This window comes from Chiloscyllium plagiosum, unplaced genomic scaffold (assembly GCF_037043375.1).
Source record: "Chiloscyllium plagiosum isolate Xiang-an unplaced genomic scaffold, Cpla_swu_hap1 HiC_scaffold_10, whole genome shotgun sequence".
NCBI lineage: Eukaryota > Metazoa > Chordata > Chondrichthyes > Orectolobiformes > Hemiscylliidae > Chiloscyllium > Chiloscyllium plagiosum.
This window is the reverse complement of record NW_028270148.1, coordinates 61,610,722-61,624,718: the sequence shown is the minus strand read 5'-3', so window position 1 is coordinate 61,624,718 and position 13,997 is coordinate 61,610,722. Positions and strand designations below refer to the sequence as shown.

Below are 13,997 nucleotides of genomic sequence, written 5' to 3'. Positions count from 1 at the left end.
TGCTGCAACTACTTTCAAGGAGCTATGAACCTGCACTCCAAGGTCTCTTTGTTCAGCAACACTCCCCAGGACCTTACCATTAGGTGTATAACCTGCTAAGGTTTGCTTTCCCAAAATGCAGCACCTCACATTTTTAAACTCCATCTGCGAATTCACAGCCCATTGGCCCATCTGATCAAGATCCTGTTGTAATCTGAGGTAACCTTCTTTGCTGTCCACTACACCGCTAATTTTGGTGTCATCAACGAACTTACTAACTATACCTCTTAAGCTCACATCCAAATCATTTATATAAATGACAAAAAGTAGTGGACCCAGTACTGATCCTCGTGGCACTCCACTGGTCACAGGCCTCCAGTTTGAAAAACAACCCTCTACCACCCTGTCTTCTACCTTTGAGTTCTGTATCCAGGTGGCTAGTTCTCCTGGTATTCCGTAAGATCTAACCTTGCTAACCAGTTTCCCATGGGGAACCTTGTCGAACGCCTCACTGAAGTCCATATCGCAAACGTCTACTGTTCTGCTGTCATCAATCTTCTTTGTTACTTCTTCAAAACTCAATCAAGTTTGTGAGACATGATTTCCCACGCACAAAGCCATGTTGACTATCCATAATCAGTCCTTGCCTTTCCAAATACATGTACATCCTGTCCCTCAGGATTCCCTCCAACAACTTGCCCACCACCAACGTCAGGCTCACAGGTCTCTAGTTCCCTGGCTTGTGCTTACCACCCTTCTTAAACAGTGGCACCACGTTAGCCAACCTCTAGTTTTCTGGCACCTCACCTGTGACTATCGATAATACAAATATCTCCGCAAGGGGCTCAGCAATCACTTCCATAGCTTCCCACAGAGTTCTAGGGTACACCTGATCAGATGCTATATCCGCTTTATCCGCTTTTGTGTTTCAAGATATCCAGCACTTCCTCCTCTGTAAAATGAACATTTTTCAAGACGTCTGTTTTCCTGCAATCTATATCTTCCATGTCCTTTGCCACAGTAAACACCGATGCAAAATATTCGTTCGGTATCTCCTGTGGCTCCACACGAAGACCACCTTGCTGATCTTTTGAGGGGTCCTATTCTCTCCCTAGTTATCCTTTTGTCCTTAATGTATTTATAAAAACCCTTTGTATTCTCCTTAACTCTTATTTACCAATGCTATCTCATGTCCCCTTTTTGACCTCCTGATTTCCCTCTTAAGTATACTCCTAATGCCTTTATAATCTACCGAACATTTGCTTACTACTTTTTCTTAACCAAACCCATAATTTCTTTAGTCATGCAGCATTCCCTATATCTACTTGCGTTTCCTTTCACCCTAACAGGAATATACTTTCTGGACACTCCTTATCTCATTTCTGAAAGCTTCCCATTTTCCAGCCGTCCCCTTCCCTGTGAACATTTGCCCCCAATCAGATTTTGAATGTTTTTGTCTAATACCATCAAAATTAGCCTTCCTCCAATTTAGAATGTCAACTTTGAGATGGTCTATACTTTTCCATTACTATTTTAAAGCTAATAGAATTATGGTCTTTTGTCAAGTCAGACACAATGCTTAATGCCTCTGTTGTTTCCTCATTTCCCACTCTGGTAACAATGCAGAAATGATTGATGTTCTGTACTTTAAATTTGCAGCCTGAATCCCCTCATTCTCTCAGGTACAGCTAGAAATGATATTCTAATGACACTTGTTTCCATGTGAACCATAATACCTGAATCTTTCCCCTTCCATCCCTAAGTTCCTCTTCAATGTAAGGAGTTTCTAATTGAGGCTACAGAGAAGAACATTTATAGTATTCCCTATCATCCTACTTCCTCCTCTTCCATTCAAATGGCATCCCTCACCATGATGCCATGGTCAGTCTGCTTATCCTCCTTGCCGTCCATTACTTCATTCACAGAGGTAACAAGTACATCCTACTTGTTGGATAAGGTAGTGGAGTTTTCTCCAAGCTGGTTCCTTGTACCTTACGTATCACAGCTTGCTTTCCGTGTGACCTTCAACCAAATCTAAAGTTCTACCTAATCTTAAGGATATGTCTGCCTCCTGCAACAAAGTGCTGAGGATACTCTCCTCCCTGACGCTCTGCAGTGTTTGTAACTCATACCAGCTCAGCAATACTGAGCCCAAAGGTGCACAAACTGCAGACAGTTGCTGCAGGTATGGTTGTCCAGAACTGCTAGGAAGCCTGGGTTTTTAAAGTCACTTTTACACACCTCGAGCAAATGTATCAATAATAAGTTGTCTGGCACTAATACATAGTCCTACATACTGCAGTTACCACCAGCACTTCCATTTATAGAGTCCTACAGCACAAAAGCAGATCCAGCGGTCCAACCAGTCCAGGCCAAACACAATCCCAAACTAAACTAGTCTCAGCTGCCTGCTCCCTGACTCCTCTTCCTCCAAAATATTCCTATTCAAGTGTCTATCCAAATGTCTTTTGAATGTTGTAATTGTACCCTTATCCATCACTTCCTCAAAGTTCATTCCACATGCAAACCACCCTCTGCATTAAAAAAAATTGCCTCATTTTTTAAATCTCTCTCCTCATAAGACTGAATGTGACCCAGTCTTGAAATACCCCATCTAGGGAAGGCATAACTACCATTAACCTATCTATACCTCATTTTTATAAACTTTTGTCAGATTGCCTAAGCTCCAGTGAAAAAGTATCAGCCTTTCTTTAGAACTCAAATATTCCATAACTGGCAAAAACCTGGTAAATCTCTTCCAAACCTCCTCCAGCTTGATAATATCCTTCCTATAACTGGACAACCAGAACTGGACACGATATTCCAGTTCTCATCAGCGTCCTGTACAACCTCAACATAACTTGTATACTCAAAGGACTGAGCAAATGAAGGCAAGCATACCTAATGCCTTTTTAACCACTCAGTCTATATATGATGCAAACTTCAAAGAATTATGTACCTGCACCCCTAGGTCACTTTCCTCCACAACACTACCCAAGGCACTACCATTAATTGTATAAGCCCTACCCTTGTTTGTTGTTTCAAAATGCTATACCTTGCATTTATACTGATTGAACGTCATCTGCCATTTTTCAACCCATTAACCCATTTGATCAAGATCCTTTTGTAATCTTAGAAATCTTCTTCACAATCTACTATGCCATGAATTTTGGTGGTGTCTGCAAACTTATGTTACAAACTGCCTTCAATGTTTTAATCCAAATCATTTGAGTAAATGATAAACAAAAGCGGACCAAGATCTGATCCCTGTAGAACACTGCTGGTCACAAGCGTCCAGTCCAAAAATCAACCTTCCAATATTACTTTTTTTTTCTTTTACAGTGAAAGACACAGGTCCACGAATCTTTATTCAGTTTCCACCACCAGGAAGAAAGGAAACACCCGAGTGGTCAGTGACAAGCAGCGCCCTTCACATCAAAGGGCAATGCTGTGTGATCAAACAGTGAAGGGGAGGGCAGGGATGAAATCAAAATAGAGTTGGAGGGAGAAATAATGCACTCCACTCCCTGCAGCGCCCACCTCTCCCTGAACAACTCCAGGGTGTTGGTGGAGACCGCGTGCTCCTTCTCCAAGGACACCCGGGCTCTAACGTAACCGCGGAAGAGGGGTAGGCTGTCTGGACCTGTTTATGGCCAGTTTGGCCAGGCCCAGGATCAGACCCACGAGGAGGTCTTCAGACCTGCCCTCCCTCCTCCGTACCGGGTGCCCGAAGATCAGGAGCGTGGGACTGAAGTGCAACCAAAAGCAGAGGAGGTGGTTTTTAAGAAAATCAAAAAGGGAGTGTAAACGTCCACACCCAATATATATATGGTCCATGGACTCCACAGCACCCCAGAACAAGCAGTTGGGCTGGGAGTCCGTGAACCACTGCAATCTGCGGTTGCAGGGGACCGCTGCATGCAGCACCCTCCACCCCAGATCCCCAAGAGAAAGGGGGAGGACTCCCTCATTGAGAGCCCTCCACTGGGGATCTCCACCGCCCGGTGGCAAATGGGCACACCAAGGCGTGTCCGAACGGTGGATAAGGGAGAAGAGGTGGACGGTGTGCAGCAGCAGTTGATACAGGGCCCGCCTTTTTACGTCCTTAAAAGAGACAAAATTAAAATTCCGGAGGCGACTCAGGTTGTGGGGCACAGGCTCCCGCGGGAAGTACAGGACATTGGAGCCAATGTGAAATTCCGTCCGGGCAGCTTCCCCTATTACTTTTTTAATTATTATTAGAGTGAACAGAACCTCTGATACTCCTTTTTTTACCCCCACACTCCCGTCTAACTCCGGTAGTGCTTATTTTTTTCCCCAGCACCCATGTGTGTAAAGGTGTGAGACAGTGAGAGACATAAGGTGTACAAATCTTTATTCAATTCCACCACCAGGAAGATAGGAAAACACCCGAGTGGCCAGTGACAAGCACTGCCCTTCACAAAAGGGCAATGCTGTGTGATCAAATAGTGAAGGGGAGGGCAGGGATTAAATCAAAATAGAGTTGGAGGGGGAAATAATGCACTCCACTCCCTGTGGCGCCCACGTCTCCCAGAACAACTCCAGGGTGTTGGTGGAGATCGCGCGCTCCTTCTCCAAGGACACCCGGGCTCTAACGTAACCGCAGAGGAGGGGCAGGCAGTCGGCCCAAACGACCCCCTCCACGGCCCGCTGTTGATGGCCAGGCCCAGGAGCAGACGCACGAGGAGGTCTTCAGACCTGCCCTCCCTCCTCCGTACCGGGTGCCCGAAGATCAGGAGCGTGGGACTGAAGTGCAACCAAAAGCAGAGGAGGAGGTTTTTAAGAAAATCAAAAAGGGAGTGCAAACGCCCACACCCAATATATATATGGTCCATGGACTCCACAGTGCCACGGAACAAGCAGTTGGGCTGGGAGTCCGTGAACCACCGCAATCTGCTGTTGCAGGGGACCGCTGCGTGCAGCACCCTCCACCCCAGATCCCCAAGAGAAAGGGGGAGGACTCCCACATAGAGAGTCCACCGCCCGGTGGCAAATGGGCACGCCAAGGCGTGTCCGGACGGTGGATGAGGGAGAAGAGGTGGACAGTGTGCAGCAACAGTTGATACAGGGCCCGCCTTTTTACGTCCTTAAAAGAGACAAAATTAAAATTCTGGAGGCGGCTCAGGTTGTGGGGCACAGGCTCCCGCGGGAAGTACGGGACCTTGGGGCCAATGTGAAATTCCGTCCGGGCAGCTTCCACTATTACTTTATTTTTTTTAATTTAACCCCCACACTACCATCTAAGTGCGGTAGTGCTTATTTTTTCCCCAGCACCCATGGTGTGTGTGTATACGTGTGAGACACAGTGAAAGACACAAAGTCTTTATTCAATTTTCACCACCAGGAAGATAGGAAAACACACGAGTGGCCAGTGACAAGCACTGCCCTTCACATCGAAGAGCAATGCTGTGTGATCAAAACAGTGAAGGGGAGGGTAGGGACTAAATCAAAATAGAGTTGGAGGGGGAAATAATGCACTCCACTCCCCACTGCGCCCACTCTCCCTGAACAGCTCAAGAGTGTTGGTGGACACCGCGTGCTCCTTCTCCAAGGACACCCGGGCCCTAACGTAACCGCGGAAGAGGGGCAGGCAGTCGGCCCTAACGACCCCCTCCACTGTCCGCTGCCTCGACCTGTTGATGGCCAGTTTGGCCAGGCCCAGGAGCAGACGCACGAGGAGGTCTTCAGACCTGCCCTCTCTCCTCCGTACCGGGTGCCTGAAGATCAGGAGCGTGGGACTGAAGTGCAACCAAAAGCAGAGGAGGAGGTTTTTAAGAAAATCAAAAAGGGAGTGCAAACACCCACACCCAATATATATACACCCACATCCATGGATTCCACAGCGCCACGGAACAAGCAGTTGGGCTGGGAGTCCGTGAACCACCGCAATTTGCAGTTGCAGGGGACTGCTGCATGCAGCACCCTCCACCCCAGATTCCCGAGAGAAAGGGGGAGGACGCCCGCGTAGAGAGCCCTCCACTGGGGATCCCCATCGCCCGGTGGCAAATGGGCACGCCAAGGCGTGTCCGGACGGTGGATGAGGGACGGTGTGCAGCAGCAGTCTATATAAAACCCTCCTTTTTACCCCCTGGAAGGGAACAAAATTAAAATTCCGGAGGTGGCTCAGGTTGTGGGGCACAGGCTCCCGCGGGCAGTACGGGACCCTGGGGCCAATGTGAAATTCCGTCCGGGCAGCTTCCACTATTACTTTTTTTTGTAAGATCTTCTGTTTATTTTTATTTTACTTTTTTTTTTCTTTTCTTTAGGAAAACACCCGGGTGGCCAGTGACAAACACTGCCCTTCACATCAAAGGGCAGTGCTGTGTGGTCAAAACAGGGAAGGGGAGGGGAGGGACTAAATCAAAATAGAGTTGGAGGGAGAAATGATGCACTCCACTCCCTGTTGCGCCCACCTCTCCCTGAACAACTCCAGGGTGTTGGTCGACACCGCGTGCTCCTTCTCCAAGGACAACCGGGCTCTAACGTAACCATGGAAGAGGGGCAGGCAGTCGGCCCTAACGACCCCCTCCACGGCCCGCTGCCTGGACCTGTTGATGGCCAGTTTGGCCAGGCCCAGGAGCAGACCCACGAGGAGGTCTTCAGACCTGCCCTCCTTCCTCCGTACCGGGTGCCCAAAGATCAGGAGCGTGGGACTGAAGTGCAGCCAAAAACAGAGGAGAAGGTTTTTCAGAAAATCAAAAAGGGAGTGCAAATGCCCACACCCAATATATATATATGGTCCACGGACTCCACAGCGCCACGGAACAAGCAGTTGGGCTGGGAGTCCGTGAACCACCGCAATTTGCGGTTGCAGGGGACTGCTGCGTGCAGCATCCTCCACCCCAGATCCCCGAGAGAACGGGGGAGGACTCCCGCATAGAGAGCCCTCCACTGGGGATCCCCACCGCCCGGTGGCAAATGGGCACGCCAAGGCGTGTCCGGACGGTGGATGAGGGAGAAGAGGTGGACGGTGTGCAAGCTCACCCTGAATCCCATGTGACCTAACTTTACTAATTAGTCTACCATGCAGAACGTTGTCCAAGGCTTTATTAAAATCCAAATAAACAACATCTACTGCATGGCCATCTTCAATCTTTTTGGTAACTTCCTCAAAAAACTCAATCAAGTTTGTGAGACACTATTTTCCTTGCATACAACCATGCTGACAATCCCTAATCAATTTTTGCCTCTTCAAATGTCCATAAATCCTATCTTTTATAATCACCTCCAACAATTTACCCATAACTGACATTAAACTCAAAAGTCTATAGTTCGCCCGTTTCTCCTCAAACCCTTTTTAAACAAAAATACATTAGCCAGCCTCCAGTCCTCAGGCATCTCACCCTTAGTTATAGATAATACAAATATTTCTGCAAGAGGTCTCTCAACGTCCTCCCTTACTTCACACAATGTTCTGGGATACATTCGATCAGATCCTGGAGATTTATGTGCCTTTATATTCTTTAAGACCACCTGTGCCTCCCCTTCTGTAATGTGAATTGTTTTTAAATCATCAAAGTTTATTTTTCTGCATTCTCTAGACTCCATTTCTTCCTCCACAGTAAAAACTGACATGAAATATTTATTTAGTATCTCTCCCATCATCTGGGGTTAAACACAAAGGCCCCAAGGGATACTTCCATATCCGCCACAAATTCACCTGCACCTCCACACCCATCATCTATTGCATCCGCTGCACCCGATGTGGCCTCCTCTATATTGGGGAGACAGGCCGCCTACTTGCGGAACATTTCAGAGAACACCTCTGGGACACCCAGACCAACCAACCCAACCACCCCGTCGCCCAACACTTTAACTCCCCCTCCCACTCCACCAAGGACATGCAGGTCCTTGGACTCCTCCATCGCCAGATCATGGCAACACGACGGTTGGAGGAAGAGCGCCTCATCTTCTGCCTGGGAACCCTCCAACCTCAAGGGATGAACTCAGATTTCTCCAGTTTCCTCATTTCCTTCCCCCCACCTTGTCTCAGTCAAATCCCTCAAACTCAGCACCGCCTTCCTAACCTGCAATCATCTTCCTGACCTCTCCGCCCCCACCCCACTCCAGCCTATCACCCTCACCTTGACCTCCCTCCACCTATCGCATTTCCAAAGCCTCTCCCCGGAGTCCCTCCTCCCTACCTTTTATCTTAGCCTGCTGGACACACTTTCCTCATTCCTGAAGAAGGGCTTATGCCCGAAACGTCGATTCTCCTGTTCCTTGGATGCTGCCTGACCTGCTGCGCTTTTCCAGCAACACATTTTCAGCTCTGATCTCCAGCATCTGCAGCCCTCACTTTCTCTCAAAGAATTAAACACAAAGATGGCCACCTTGATCTTTAACAGGCCCTACCCTCTTTCTAATTATCACCTTGCTGTTAATGTATTTGTAGAATCTCTTTGGATTATCTCCTCTTGGTCTTCCTGACTTCTTTCTTAATCAATATAAAGAGTGTAGAGGCATTCTTAACAGATTCAAATGAACCAACTTGTCCGTGTCTAAAATAAGATTCTCTTTTATTCTTGGCTAGAACCTCAATACCTTTACTCATCCATTGTTCCTAAATCTTACCAGCCTTACCCTTCACTCTAACAGGAACATAATGCATCTGAACTCTTTTCATCACACTCTTCAACACTTCCCACTTGTCAGATGTCCTTTTACCTGTGAACACTCTCCTCTAATCAATTTTTGAAAATGTTTGTCTCATAACATTAAAATTTGCCTTACTCCAATTAAAAACTTTAACTTTTATGGAAAGCTTATCCTTTTCCATAACCATTTTGAAACTAATAGAATTATGTTTATTGGACCCAAAATGTTCACCGACTTTTACTTCAGTCACCTGCCCTGCCATATTGCCCAAAAGAATGTATAGTTTTGCTCCGTCTTGTTAAAGAAGATTTTCTTGAACACATTTGACATTCTTCAACATCCAAATCTTTAACACTATGGTAGCCCCAGTCAATGTTTGGAAAATTAAAGTCCCCCATTATTACAACCTCATTATGCTTACATATATTCGAGATCTCCTTACATAAATGTTTGCCAATTTCCCTCTTACTACTGGGGGGGGCTACAGTATAATCCCAAAGTGATCTTTATTTGTTTAATTAGTTAATAATTTACTCAGTTAAGTAAATAAAGTAATATATTTTAGGAATTTGCACATTCCTAGCTTGGAAAGAAAGGGAAATATATTAATGACTGGATTTTAAAAAGACAGAAATGGAGTACTCTTTCTCTGTTAACCAAATTCCCATCTGAACCAAATTTGCCATTATACACTGATAATGTTTTGTTTGGTATAACCATACTATGCATTGCTTACTAATCCAAGAATTTATTTTTCTGTAACACCGTTTATGACTTTGGGATGTCATAAAGTATTTTATAGCCATTAACATTTTGGGATATAAGAAATACCTCAGTTAATACACAACAACCTCCCATAAAAAGCAATGAAATCATGTGTTTTATTTTTGGTATTGCTTGAGAGATAAATATTGGGGTCTATTATCAATGTCTAATTCAAATTACCATACTTCTAAGTGCAGAACTCCCTCAGTAGTACTCTGGAATTTCAGCCTACATTTTCCTTTGTTCTTAAGTGGGACTTGAATCCAAGTCTTTCATTGGAGTGCTACCCAGTGAGTCATAACTTGCTTTTTCCTTAAAACTAATGTCTAACAATTACCACTTTGCTAGCAGTATCTTTAAGTGGTGGTTGGATATCATATACTAAAACATTGAAAATTAAATCATGATTTTATTTCTGTAAAAAAAACATGTTCAAAGAATTTGATGCTGCACTGGCCACAAGCAAACCATATTTAATTTAAGTACATACAATCGTTATTCTTGTGAAAAATTTAAAAATAATTCCATGCATGAAGCTGTCTCTTATATATTGTTACAATGTATAAAATTTATTTAAATATTTACAGTATTTAAAAATCAAATACAAAAATTATATAGGACTATATTTTCCAAACTGAATCAAAATTAATATAGTTGCAGTTTATAACCATTTCATGTCAGTACTTCCATGGATATTTATTATATTGCTATTTTATTCTACTGTGTAACACATTGCTAACTCAGTTATACACTGTCATTTGGATACATTAAAAAAAAACTCGATTTCATAATCTTTAAACTTTGAAAGGCAAAAGGATTAGCACAAATACAGACTAAATAATAATACAAACGCTGTTTACTACCATTACTAATTTGATATTCGTATGAACTATTCAAAATTAGTTTGAAACCACCATGCTAGTGGCCACTGCATAGTGAACTTTGGCTTGCAGAATTTAGACACCAATTTAATCCATATCCTTAAATATTATAAGGCAATATTTCTTGAAATGTGAATATTTCTGTAAAGCTGAATATAGTAGTCAACTAAAGATGCTGAAAAATATTATACTTCCTAAATTATTAGGAATTCAAATTTCTTAGAGGACTCCATATATCAGGACATTGCACAATGGGCACATAATTCAATCAGTGGGATTATGCTGCATATAATGAGAAAATTGGGGTCTGATGTATCATACTTCATAGCCATTTTATATATTCTAGATACACTAAATTGCCTTAGCAATTTCTGCATATTTACTTCTGGTAACAGTGGTTAAAATACTGCACATGTGGCAGATATGTTCTTTTAATTTGAAAATGTTAAAAAAATCGTAACTGTTAGCCAATACATTTAATTCCAAATTGTTAAATGCAAAAAATCCAGCATTGTCTTGCATCTGGAAATTGAACATCAAAATCAGTATAAACAAAAAAGAATGCAGTAAGGATTTGATTTTATACATTGTTTAAAAATCAGATTCAAGATAGCCCTGGTTTTATTTCAGTCTTTCTAGATATGATAGCACCATGAATGGTCAACATTTCTATTTTTAAAAATAACTGATTATGTAGAATTTCTGTACAAAGGCACTTATGCATAGGACTTCAAGTCAGTTAACCATTATTCATCAGTGATAAACTATGAAATGCGAGTTACATCCAAGGAAAGCCATGGCATAAAAGGATTCAATTGCATAGGAGCAACAAAAGTGGTATCTGAGGTGTACTGTTAGGAGTAATTGGAGGAACACATTCACACACAGGACTGAAACATGATTGGAAAAGATACAATTTTGGATATCTAGATGCTTTCTACGAAGGCTGTGTAAAATTAATTTCACCTAAAAATATTTAGCACTAGTGGTACTCCTCACTGAGTATGTATTGGGATTTTGCAAACTAAAGACATATTTTTGGCACAGACTAGAAAAGCTACTTTAGCTAGCCTAAACAAAAATGTAAAGAGACTAAAATCATGATCTCTGTAAAATTGTAAAAGTCTGCCATAGTTCCAGAAAATGGTTTTGTTTCCATTTTCTTTTTGATTATATAAATGTCACCATAATGCTGTTCCTATTTGAAATTCTATCTACACATGGGGAACATTCTTTTCATTCGTGTGGATCAATTAATCCACACACCGATAGAAAGGCTTTCTTTAGCCAAACCTATCAATTTGATCTTATTCTTACAGAAGTACAACACATTGTCTTCCAATTTACCACTTCTTAGTTTCATAAATGATGCCTGCAACTTGGCTTGAACAATTCCTGTTTGGCACTTTCAAGCTTTTGATCATAATGTGTGAAAAACATTGTGAGCTTTACAACAACATAAACAGCAATGTCAAAAGCTGCAGTTTGACACGTGGGAAGGGATGTCGGACTTGACATTCCTCCATGATGCCTGAAATTGGGTTGCAAAGCTGTAGAAGACAAATCAAAACTGGAAGACAAGGCCTGCTACCTTTGTGCTGCCCAACTCTCATTCAGCTTGCATTTGTACCAAGTCTAGGAACAGTATAGTCTACATCTTCGTGACTTGTTGCATGTAAATATTGACAAGATGTTAGAAGCCTGCATTACCAGCCAACTTCATTCTCATCACCCTGTATTATTTGCATTCCTTGGGACTGCCAAGTGAAAAGCAATAGTGGACTCGGAATTTTTGGTAATAATGGTTATTTGCTTTACATTTTAGCCTAATCCTCCTTGCGACAGTCTCAATGAAAACTTAAGAACTTTATAAAATTTATCATCCCTGGTGTTACATTGGCCCTTTTAACTGAGTTACTAAGCCTTTAGTTTTGCTGCAAAAATGCCAGATTTTCACATGTTAGGAACAGAAGACACTTTCTTTGTAATTAAAGCTAAGTGCCTGGACCGTTTGCCACGTTAACAAAAAAATTGGCTGAGGTTACAATGAGGTAGGAGAGACAGGCAGAAATACTGCCCACCATTTATCTTGCTTCAAAAAGGAAAGTTCAGCCTATGATATAAACTGATTGATAACTCCTCCCTTGCAAAAACATTATATCCTTGTTACAATTCTAATTAAGAATGGTACTAAAATTCAGTTCATTTGAACTCCCTTGAATTCAGACATAGAATCGTTGGTGAAAAGACCATTATGGAACATGTTTAATGAGCTGTGCCTCTGCCCATTAGTAGTCATGACTAATGTAACTAGCATTCAGTATTCTATGAAACATTGAACCCACTGCACTTTTAAGAACTAAATAAACTTTTAAGTGCCTCCATATTAACAAAAATATTTAGAATATTTTAACCTGAATAAAAATGTTCATGTAAACTTGGAACTAAATTCTGCAGCATTTCTCTTGTTGCAGAGTCATATTGCATTATGCAGGCATATACTCTGATTCGAAATCACTCTGATAATCACCTCTATAATGTACTAGTGCTTTTGGTTCACAGGACATACATTTGTTGCAATACATAAACAACTGCCATGTGTTAAAAGCTGTTTATCCAAGTGATTCTGTTTACTCTAGCTAACCTTAGTTTTATTTAAAAACTTAAAATGACTATTGCATAATTTTTCCAAATGTATGTGCTATTTTGTCCTCATTTTCAGCATCATCAGTGACGTTCACATCATGAGCTTCACAATCACAATATATCTTAAACAAATACACACAATTATTTTTAGTATATGCACCTTAAAGCACTTTTGCTTTATAGCAGCCAGGTTGTTATTGAGGCATCTAAGATTCCATTTATTAAATGAGAAAGTCATTGGAAAATGTTCTTCCTTCAAAGACATCGCCATACAAATATACTGGAAATAAACAAAAATGTACAAATAATTGTATTTATTTTCCAGAAATTTATGTTGAAAATGCGGTCTTGTTAAACTTAACTAAAATATTTGGCAAAAAAACATTCTATAGCACTTAGATAGTAAAAACTATATAAAAACTACAGCATCCAAAGTCTTTCCTATTGAATATTACCTTCCAAACAAATTTTGACGTAATAGAAAATTAAACTGAAGGGGAAATACTAAAAGTACTAATACTTTAATCATGCAGAATATATTCTATTTTATGAAAGGACAGATGATGACCATTCCTACATAGTAAAATTCCCTTTTTCAAAGAAAAATAGCCACCACATCATAGCTTGAATGGTGAGTATTATTTACATTTTTTATATATTTGATAATAGGATATGGAGATCACTGGCTGGGTCAACATTCATTACACATCGCTAATTGACGTCAAAAAAGTGGTCTTCTTGAAGTGCTACCATCCACATGAGGTCGGTACACACACAGTGCTTTTAGGTCAGGGGTTTCAGGATTTTGACCCAGTGACAATTAGGAAATGGCGATATATTTCTAGCTCAGGATGATGTATAACATAGAGGCCAACTTCCTGGTGTTGTGTTCCAACGCAGGTGCTGCCCTTGGTTTTCTAGGTGGTACTGATTATGGGTTTGGAAGGTGCTGACTAATGATCCTTGGTGAGTCCTATCATGCATCATATAAATGTTATACAGAACAACCTCAATTGTCCGAACGAGATGAGAGGGGAGTATTTTGTTCGGATAACTGATCGTTTGGATAACTGATCAGGGTTCCCATGGCTGCAGCAAAAGCACAAA

General features: G+C 42.1%; 1 protein-coding gene across 2 annotated transcripts in view; it reads right to left on the bottom strand.

Moving 5' to 3' along the window:
- Positions 1 to 9,248: 9,248 nt before the first annotated feature.
- Positions 9,249 to 13,997, bottom strand: part of eml6 (EMAP like 6) — a 524,201-nt gene continuing 519,452 nt past the window's right edge. For both annotated transcript variants that reach the window (XM_087991388.1, XM_043695965.2), the window contains one exon: positions 9,249 to 13,170. In XM_087991388.1, coding sequence (XP_087847514.1) covers positions 13,146 to 13,170 — 25 coding nt within the window. In that variant the 3' untranslated portion in view covers positions 9,249 to 13,145. The remainder of the gene's footprint in view (positions 13,171 to 13,997) is intronic.